At 49.3% G+C, this 10,751-nt stretch overlaps 1 protein-coding gene across 1 annotated transcript; it reads right to left on the bottom strand.

Moving 5' to 3' along the window:
• Positions 1-1,340: 1,340 nt before the first annotated feature.
• Positions 1,341-2,951, bottom strand: LOC123073697 (xyloglucan galactosyltransferase KATAMARI1 homolog). The gene has a single exon (XM_044496751.1). The coding sequence runs from the start codon at positions 2,949-2,951 to the stop codon at positions 1,341-1,343; it is 1,611 nt and encodes a 536-aa protein (XP_044352686.1).
• Between the last annotated feature and the right edge of the window lie 7,800 nt (positions 2,952-10,751).

The following is a 10,751-nucleotide window of genomic DNA, read 5'->3' as shown; positions in this document are numbered from 1 at the left end:
GTTTTAGATATTTGTTTGTAATGGCCATATATATAATGCAGGCAAATTTACTTCATGCACCATGGCAATTTCAATTTTCATATCATGGCAAATTTAATTCATGGACCATGGCAAATTCTTTTCCTCATACCATGGCAACATTATTTCATGTGCCATGGAAATTGTTACTAAATAATTATTTTATATATTTCTTTTTATTTCTCAAACATGGCAAACTTACTTTTATGGATCATGACAAACTTAATTTATGTACCATCTCAAGTTTAATTCAAGTACCATGGCAAATTTTTGTTTCTCGTATCATGGCAAAATTACCTTAAATAAATGGCAATTTACTTATACAAAGCATCAGAATTATAATAAAGATACAATGACTAATTTTGACATGTATCTGCCACGGCAATTTTTTCATCTTTTTATATGCCCTACAAGTTCTAGTTCATTCAGCATATAAGGGCAAAAATATTATGTGGACTAGACATATGGCAAATTGTTCAGACAAGTGTGTCTCAGTCGGGACCGGAGCAGCACCGGCGAGGACCTGTGAACCGAAGAAGCCGGAGAGAAACGCGGCCTTCGGAGCGCCAGATCCGGAGCCGCGCTAGCAGAAGACGATGACAAGCCGTTGGACCTGGAGAGCGCAGCTCTAGCTGTCGCGGCCTCGCGCGCACACAGGGGACGCCACCAAGGAGCCAGCGGGGGCGCCACCCAGCCGGAGTAGCACCACCACGGGAGAGGAGCAAGGCCTTCGCCGAGTAGTTGTCGTCGGGATCTGGGCCACGCCGAGGCGCCAGGCCGCAGCATGCTTGCGGGGAAGGGGGGGAGGGCTGGATCCAGCCAAGACGCCCCGCCGCCGCCAACCCGGGGGCGCGCGGGGGGGGGGGGGGTGTCAGTAGGCTTGCAATTTAGTAGCCACCCCGTCCCCCGCGTCGCCCTCCCTGCCGACGATGGGGGAACCCAGATCCGGCGGCCGCGCACCCTCCCCACCTCGCCGCCACCGGAGGAACGACGAATTCATGTGGCCTCGAATTGCAAAGTGGTGGTGGAAGACTTGAAGAAGGAAAACTCATCTGTTTATGGAGCTACCATACATGAAATAATATGCCACTCGTCGGAATTTGGTTTCTGTAAATTTAGCCATGAATTTTGGAGCTCGAATTATAAAGCTCACAACTTAGCAAAGCATGCTTTATCTTTCCGGGGTGGCCGACAAGTGTGGTTGGGACACCCCGGAGACCTTCCTTCCGTCTATGTAAATATTGTGACGAATTAATAAAAGCTTCGTGAGGTTGCCAAAAAAACAAAAGGTACATATGGGTCCATTAACTATGTTTGACAAACTACCCAACTAAATCTCCGGCTAGGTGCATGTACAGATATTGATCAAACTCATGCGGACCTATCTTCTCCTGCCCATCTTCTAGCAAGTCGTACTTCCAGCTATCACCTCCGTCGACGCTGTCCACGTGCTCCCGTCCCTCGGCCGCGGAACGCCGGCGCTTCGCCACACGGTGGATGACACGCTCAAGGGCCACGTCCACCGCGTCTTTGAACGTAACCCCCTTAGCCGCCGGGTCCCGGTACATCACGGTGGGTATGAGCCTGATGACCTGTTCCCGCATTTGCGCCACCTTCTCCGACGGTATCTTACTGAGCACCTCCTCGATGCTGCCGTTCCGGCCGACGTCGCCGGCGGGGATGAACACGGAGTAGCTCCGGTAGTCCCTGGGCAGGTGCCAGGTGTACTGTAGGTAGGCGGACACCGGGTGGAAGAAAACCGGGATGCAGCCGGCCAGCATGGAGTCGAAGGTGGACTTGCGCGTGTACCCGTCGCCACGCGGCTGCATGCAGAACTGGGCGCTCTCGAGTAGCCGCATGGCATGGCCTGGTGCGTAGTGCCCCGGCTTCGTCACCGCCGATTTGCCCAGCAGGGAGCACCGGCTCGACCGGCCGCACTGCTCGATGATCTGGGCACGCACGGTTCCCGTATCGCCGCCACGGGGCCCGCCGGCGAAGCACCAGAGCAGGCCGCGCTGCGCACGGCGCATGCGGTCCTGCCAGCCGGCGACGTCCGCGTCTGACGAAGGGTGGAAGTGCGACGGAAACGGCACGGCGAAGTCGTGGCCGTGCCACGGACTCGCCTCAGTGGTGAGGAACGTGGCGTTGCGGATGGCCGGGTAGGTCATGAGCGCGTTGCCCCAGCCGTCGGCGTCGGGGCGGCGGAGGAAGTCCCACGTGCCCCGCCCGGAGACCAGGAAGTGGTCGCGCCCGCCCATGGCGTGCCACTCGGGCCGCTGTGCCAGCCAGTCTACCAGGTCCCGCGACAGGGCGTCCCGCACCGCGAGGTCTGCGTTGTCCAGGTGCATCGCCGCGTCGAGCCCGGCGTAGAACGGGACGTATACCGCGGAGGCGGCTGCGGGGTCGGCCGTGAGGCACTCGTGCCGCCGCATCCTGGCGTGGAAGATCATGCCCAGCATGTACTGGTCGGTGTCGTAGGCGCCCCGCTCCGGCAGCGACCCGCCCTCGCCTCCGCCCATGATGGGCGGGCCGAACCCGTCGTTGGCCACGTCCTTGCACACGTCGGGGGAGCCCGAGATCCGGCGGCAGTCGCGGACGAGGTCGGCGTTGAACCGCGGCGGCAGGTCGTACATGTACACGTACCGTCCGGCGCATGGGTCCCGGCGGAAGATGCGGGACGCCGAGAAGAAGGCCGACGGCTTGAGCTGGAGCACGGTGGGCGACGCCGCCGCCGCGTTATTACCTGATTGCACGCTCGTGGAGAAGTGGTGGAAGAATACCAGGGCCCACAAGACGGTGTAGAGGAGGCCGACGTAGAACAGCCGGGACGGCCGCCGGACGCCTCTCTCGGTGTGCTGCTTGCCGTCTTCCTCCCCGTCGGCCACGGCCTTGGCGTCGAGTTCTCTCTGGATGTTCCGCGACAAGGGCTTCATCGTCGGTGGTGCTGGTGCTGGCTCCAGCGGGGATCTGCAGGCTAATCGACAAGGACTGCGCGCGGCAGCTGCTCCAACCTGCGGTGCAATAAGAGCATCTCCAACAGAAGCCCAAGAAAACGGCGCGCTAAAATAATTTTAGCACGCCATTTTAGTAATTTTAGCACGCCGTGGCCGATTCAGTCCAGCAGAGGCACAAAAATATAGCGCGCAAAGGACAGCGCACAGCAGTCCAGCAAACGCACTAAAAAATAAAGCGCCATAAATATATCTACAACAAGCAGGTCCCTAAACATTTACAAATAAGTCCATCTAATCAAAACAAAAACGCAATTGGGTCCCCAATGGTTGAAGCAAGCTAGCTTGCTGACCTTGCAAATCATCTTCCGCCGGCCACCGCACGCGAGCTAGCTTGCTGTGAATCGCAAATGCGAGCTAGCTAGCTTCCCTTAATCGTTGGAGCAAGCTAGCAGAAGGGCAACGGCGGCTCCCGGCCGGCACGCGCTCCCAGCCAGCGAACTCGAGGCGGCGAGCTGCAGCCGGCGAGTAGAAGGGCAGCGTCGGCTCCGTCCCGTGCTAGGATGAGCAAAGACGAGAACGCATAGGAGTGGCCGCGGCCGGCCGCGGCGCGCTGCAGCCCCTACAGCGGCGAGCTCGAGGCGGGACGAGCAGAGGAAGCGGAGCAGTTCGTCTTCGCGCTTTAAATTGTCCAGCGCGATGTACGCCGCGCACCAAATATCCCGCGTGCGATGCAGAAATTCCCAGCGCGCTGGATAGATTTTACAGCATGCTGGCTTTTGCAGCGTCTGTTGGAGATGCTCCGCGCGCTAAATTGACGTTTTTTCCAGCACGGACTATTTTTAGCGCCTCTGTTGGAGATGCTCTAATAACCGGTGCAACCAAGTACTAGGTCAGCTGCGCGCGTGTGTGCGCGAGCACCTGAGAAGGATTAATTAGTGCGTACAAGGCCGTTGACGCAGTACAAAATCCAAACAGTATTGCATTATGGCATCGAGGCAATTCAGTTCAAGCTCGTACTACGTACTCCTCGAGTTGACTTCACTAACGGCACCACACATGCATGTTCCCAAATTGCTAAACCTCATCTCCTCAATCTCAACTAAGAGAATCTACAGCGTTGGCGACTGTCTATGTTTACAAATTCACAATTTTTTTATAAATCTATGAAGATTTTCAATTCAAAAATTGGCAACATTTTTTTCGGAACAACACATCAAAAGAAAAGAAAAACCGTGAAAAAAGCAAGCAAATGACAGAAAAAGTAGGCTAGCGAAGGAGGCTGGCCTGGCAAACCTGGCAAGGTCTGTGCGTCAGTACCTGCTCTGGAGATGGATGGGTGGAAGTCGGTGGAGGCGGCCTCTAAGGGTGTGCCAGACCGGTGTGTGACCCAGTCCCGGCAATGTGGCTTGGCTGGGGCATCCGGCTTTAGATGTTAGGTTTTGGTGCGATTTTTGTTTGGTATTCAGCTCGGACATTCGGCACCCTTTATCACGGGGATAGGAGTAGCAACAGGTGTTGCCAAGATGGTGGCTTCAGACTTACTGATGTATTAGTTTGTAAGGTCTTTATGAATAATTAATTTTGGAAATATGCCCTAGAGGCAATAATAAATAGGTTATTATTATATTTCCTTGTTCATGATAATCGTTTATTATCCATGCTAGAATTGTATTGATAGGAAACTCAGATACATGTGTGGATACATAGACAACACCATGTCCCTAGTAAGCCTCTAGTTGACTAGCTCGTTGATCAATAGATGGTTACGGTTTCCTGACCATGGACATTGGATGTCGTTGATAACGGGATCACATCATTAGGAGAATGATGTGATGGACAAGACCCAATCCTAAGCCTAGCACAAGATCGTGTAGTTCGTTTGCTCAGAGCTTTTCTAATGTCAAGTATCATTTCCTTAGACCATGAGATTGTGCAACTCCCGGATACCGTAGGAATGCTTTGGGTGTGCCAAACGTCACAACGTAAGTGGGTGGCTATAAAGGTGCACTACGGGTATCTCCGAAAGTGTCTGTTGGGTTGGCACGAATCGAGACTGGGATTTGTCACTCCGTGTAAACGGAGAGGTATCTCTGGGCCCACTCGATAGGACATCATCATAATGTGCACAATGTGACCAAGGAGTTGGTCGCGGGATGATGTGAGTTACGGAACGAGTAAAGAGACTTGCCGGTAACGAGATTGAACAAGGTATAGGGATACCGACGATCGAATCTCGGGCAAGTAACATACCGGTAGACAAAGGGAATTGTATACGGGATTGATTGAATCCTCGATATCGTGGTTCATCCGATGAGATCATCGAGGAGCATGTGGGAGCCAACATGGGTAACCAGATCCCGCTGTTGGTTATTGACCGGAGAGTCGTCTCGGTCATGTCTGCGTGTCTCCCGAACCCGTAGGGTCTACACACTTAAGGTTCGGTGACGCTAGGGTTATAGAGATATTAGTATGCGGTAACCCGAAAGTTGTTCGGAGTCCCGGATGAGATCCCGGACGTCACGAGGAGTTCCGGAATGGTCCGGAGGTAAAGATTTATATATGGGAAGTCTTATTTTGGTCGCCGGAAAAGTTTCGCACTTTATCGGTATTGTACCGGGAGTGCCGAAAGGGGTCCGGGGGTCCACCAGCCCCGGGGGGGCACATGGGCTGTAGGGGGTGCGCCTTGGCCTATATGGGCCAAGGGCACCAGCCCCAATAGGCCCATGCGCCAAGAGATAAGATAAACGGAGAGTCCTAAAGGGGGAAGGCACCTCCGAGGTGCCTTGGGGAGGAAGGACTCCTCCCTGGCCGCACCCTTCCTTGGAGGAAGGGCCAAGGCTGCGCCCCCCCCCCCCTCTCCCTTGGCCCTATATATAGTGGGGGGAAGGGAGGGCAGCAAAACCTAAGCCCTGGCGCCACGCTCCTCCATCACCACCACGCCGTCGTGCTGCTGCTGGATGGAGTCTTCCTCAACCTCTCCCTCTCTCCTTGCTGGATCAAGACGTGGGAGACGTCACCGGGCTGCACGTGTGTTGAACGCGGAGGCACCGTTCTTCGGTGCTCAGATCGGAATCAACCGCGATCTGAATCGCTACGAGTACAACTCCCTCATCCGCGTTCTTGCAACGCTTCCGCATCGCGATCTACAATGGTATGTAGATGCACTCCCCTTCCCCTCGTTGCTAGATTACTCCATAGATTGATCTTGGTGATGCGTAGAAAATTTTGAATTTCTGCTACGTTCCCCAACAGTGGCATCATGAGCTAGGTCTATGCGTAATTTCTATGCACGAGTAGAACACAAAGTAGTTGTGGGCGTCGATGTTGTCAATTCTTCTTGCCGCTACTAGTCTTATCTTGTTTCGGCGGCATTGTGGGATGAAGCGGCCCGGACCGACCTTACACGTACGCTTACGTGAGACAGGTTCCACCGACTGACATGCACTAGTTGCATAAGGTGGCTAGCGGGTGTCTGTCTCTCCCACTTTAGTCGGATCGGATTTGATGAAAAGGGTCCTTATGAAGGGTAAATAGAAATTGGCATATCACGTTGTGGCTTTTGCGTAGGTAAGAAACGTTCTTGCTAGAAACCCATAGCAGCCACGTAAAACATGCAACAACAATTAGAAGACGTCTAACTTGTTTTTGCAGGGTATGCTAGGTGATGTGATATGGCCAAAAGGATGTGATGAATGATATATGTGATGTATGAGATTGATCATGTTCTTGTAATAGGAATCACGACTTGCATGTCGATGAGTATGACAACCGGCAGGAGCCATAGGAGTTGTCTTTATTTTTTGTATGACCTGCGTGTCATTGAATAACGCCATGTAAATTACTTTACTTTATTGCTAAGCGCGTTAGCCATAGAAGTAGAAGTAATCGTTGGCGTGACAACTTCATGAAGACACAATGATGGAGATCATGATGATGGAGATCATGGTGTCATGCCGGTGACAAAGATGATCATGGTGCCCCGAAGATGGAGATCAAAGGAGCAAAATGATATTGGCCATATCATGTCACTATTTGATTGCATGTGATGTTTATCATGTTATGCATCTTATTTGCTTAGAACGACGGTAGTAAGTAAGATGATCCCTCACTAAAATTTCAAGAGACGTGTTCCCCCTAACTGTGCACCGTTGCGAAGGTTCGTTGTTTCGAAGCACCACGTGATGATCGGGTGTGATAGATTCTAACGTTCGAATACAACGGGTGTTGACGAGCCTAGCATGTACAGACATGGCCTCGGAACACATGCGAAACACTTAGGTTGACTTGACGAGCCTAGCATGTACAGACATGGCCTCGGAACACAAGAGACCGAAAGGTCGAACATGAGTCGTATAGTAGATGCGATCAACATGGAGATGTTCACCGATGATGACTAGTCCGTCTCACGTGATGATCGGACACGGCCTAGTTTGACTCGGATCATGTATCACTTAGATGACTAGAGGGATGTCTATCTGAGTGGGAGTTCATTAATCAGATGAACTCAATTATCATGAACATAGTCAAAAGGTCTTTGCAAATTATGTCATACGCTTTAGTTCTACTGTTTAAGATATGTTCCTAGAGAAAAAATTTAGTTGAAAGTTGGTAGTAGCAATTATGCGGACTGGGTCCGTGAACTGAGGATTGTCCTCATTGCTGCACAGAAGGCTTATGTCCTTAATGCACCGCTCGGTGTGCTAAACCTCAGCGTCGTCTGTAGATGTTGCGAAACATCTGACATACACGTTTTGATGACTACGGGATAGGTCAGTGCGTATTGCTAACGGTTTAGAATTGTGGCACCAGAGACGTTTTTGAAACGTCGCAGAACATGTGAGATGTTCCGAAGACTGAAATTGGGATTTCGGACTAGTGCCCACGTCAAGAGGTATGAGACCTCTGACAAGTTTCTTAAGCCTGCAAACTAAGGGAGAAAAGCTCAATCGTTGAGCATGTGCTCAGATTGTCTGAGTACTACAATCGCTTGAATCGAGTGGGAGTTAATCTTCCAGATGAGATAGTGATGGTTCTCCATAATCACTGCCACCAAGCTATTAGAGCTTCGTGATGAACTATAACATATCAAGGATAGATGATGATCCTTGAGCAACTCGCGATGTTTGACACCGCGAAAGTAGAAATCAAGAAGGAGCATCAATTGTTGATGGTTAGTAAAACCACTAGTTTCTAGAAGGGCAAGGGCAAAAGGGATACTTCATGAAACAACAAATCATTTGCTGCTCTAGTGAAGAATCCCAAGGTTGAACCCAAACCCGAGACTAAGTGCTTCTGTAATGAGGGGAACGGTCACTGAAGCAGTACTACCCTAGATACTTGGTAGATGAGAAGGCAGGCAAGGTCGACAGAAGTATATTGGATATACGTTATATGAATGTGTACTTTACTAGTACTCCTAGCAGCACCAGGGTATTAGATACCGGTTCGGTTGCTAAGTGTTAGTAACTCGAAATAAAAGCTGCGGAATAAACGGAGACTAGCTAAAGGTGAGATGACGATATGTGTTGGAAGTGTTTCCAAGGTTGATGTGATCAAGCATCGCATGCTCCCTCTACCATCGAGATTGGTGTTTGCGTTGAGCGAACATGATTGGATTATGTTTATCGCAATACGGTTATTCATTTAAGGAGAATAATGGTTACTCTGTTTATTTGAATAATACCTTCAATGGTCTTGCACCTAAAATGAATCTCGATCGCAGTGATACACATGTTCGTGCCAAAAGATAGTAATGATAGTACCACATACTTGTGGCACTGCCATTTGAGTCATATTGGTATAGAACGCATGAAGAAGCTCCATGTAGATGGATCTTTGGACTCACTCGTTTTTGAAAAGATTGAGACATGCGAACCATGTCTATTGGTATATATGCATGAAGAAACTCCATGCAGATGGATCGTTTGGACTCACTTGATTTTGAATCACTTGAGACATGCAAATCATACCACATGGGCAAGATGACTGAAAGTCCTCGTTTTCAGTAAGATGGAACAAGAGAGCAACTTATTGGAAGTAATACATTTTGATGTATGCAGTCCAATGAGTGCTGAGGCATGCAGTGGATATCGTTATGTTCTTACTTCACAGATGATTTGAGTAGATGCTGAGTGTATTTACTTGATGAAACACAAGTCTGAATTATTGAAAGGTTCAAGTAATTTCAGAGTGAAGTTGAAGATCGTCGTGACAAGAGGATAAAATGTCTGTGATATGATCATAGAGATGAGTATCTGAGTTACGAGTTTGGCACACAATTAAGACATTGTGGAAAGTGTTTCACAATTAATACCGCCTGGAACACCATAGTGTGATGGTGTGTCCGAACATCATAACTGCACCCTATTGGATATGGTGCATACCATGATGTCTCTTATCGAATTACCACTATCGTTTATGGGTTAGGCATTAGAGACAACCGCATTCACTTTAAAAGGGGCACCACGCAATTCCGTTGAGACGACACCGTTTAGAGAAACCTAAGTTGTCGTTTCTTAAAAGTTTGGGGCTGCGACGCTTATGTGAAAAAGTTTCAGGCTGATAAGCTCGAACCCAAAGCGGATAAATGCATCTTCATAGAATACCCAAAACAGTTGGGTATACCTCCTATTTCAGATCTGGAAGCAAAAGTAATTGCTTCTAGAAACGAGTCCTTTCTCGAGGAAAAGTTTCTCTCGAAAGAATTGAGTGGGAGGATGGTGGAGACTTGATAAGGTTATTGAACCGTCACTTCAACTAGTGTGTAGCAGGGCACAGGAAGTTGTTCCTGTGGCACCTACACCAATTGAAGTGGAAGCTTATGATAGTGATCATGAAACTTCGGATCAAGTCACTACCAAACCTCGTAGGACGACGAGGATGCGTGCTACTTCAGAGTGGTACGTGATCCTGTCTGAGATATCATGTTGTTGGACAATACTGAACCTACGAGCTATGGAGAAGCGATGGTGGGCCCATATTCCGACAAATGGTTAGAAGCCATGAAATCCGAGATAAATGGATCTTTAAGAAGAAGACGGACGTGGACGGTAATGTTACCGTCTATGAAGCTCGACTTGTGGCAAAGAGTATTTCCACAAGTTCAAGGAGTTGACTACGATGAGATTTTCTCATCCGTAGCGATGCTTAAGTCCGTCGGAATCATGTTAGCATTAGCTGCATTTATGAAATCTGGCAGATGGATGTCAAAACAAGTTTCCTTACCAGTTTTCGTAAGGAAAGGTTGTATGTGATACAATCAGAAAGGTTTTGTCGATCCTAAGGATGCTAAAAGGTATGCTAGCTCCAGCGATCCTTCCATGGACTAGAGCAAGCATCTCGGAGTCAGAATATACGCTTTGATGGAGTGATCAAAGTTTTTGGGTTTATACAAAGTTTGTTAGAAACTTGTATTTACAATAAAGTGAGTGGGAGCGCTACAACATTTCTGATAAGTATATGTGAATGACATATTGTTGATCCGAAATGATGTAAAATTTCTGGAAAGCATAAAGGGTTGTTTGAAAGGAGTTTTTCAAAGGAAGACCTGGATAAAAGCTGCTTACATATTGGGCATCAAGATCTATAGAGATAGATCAAGACGCCCGATGATACTTTCAAAGAACGCACACCTTGACATGATTTTGAAAGAGTTCAAAATAGATCAGCAAAGAAGGAGTTCTTGGCTGTGTTACAAGGTGTGAGTATTGAGTAAGACTCAAGACCTGACCACAGCAGAAGAGAGAGAAAGGACGAAGGTCGTCCCCTATGCTTCAGACG

The sequence above is a fragment of the Triticum aestivum genome, chromosome 3D, assembly GCF_018294505.1.
Source record: "Triticum aestivum cultivar Chinese Spring chromosome 3D, IWGSC CS RefSeq v2.1, whole genome shotgun sequence".
Taxonomy (NCBI): domain Eukaryota; kingdom Viridiplantae; phylum Streptophyta; class Magnoliopsida; order Poales; family Poaceae; genus Triticum; species Triticum aestivum.
This window is presented reverse-complemented; position numbering and strand designations above follow the sequence as displayed.

Bases quoted from the DNA above. Each gene is read 5' to 3' on its own strand.
- LOC123073697 (XM_044496751.1), bottom strand. From the start codon at position 2,951: ATGAAGCCCTTGTCGCGGAACATCCAGAGAGAACTCGACGCCAAGGCC.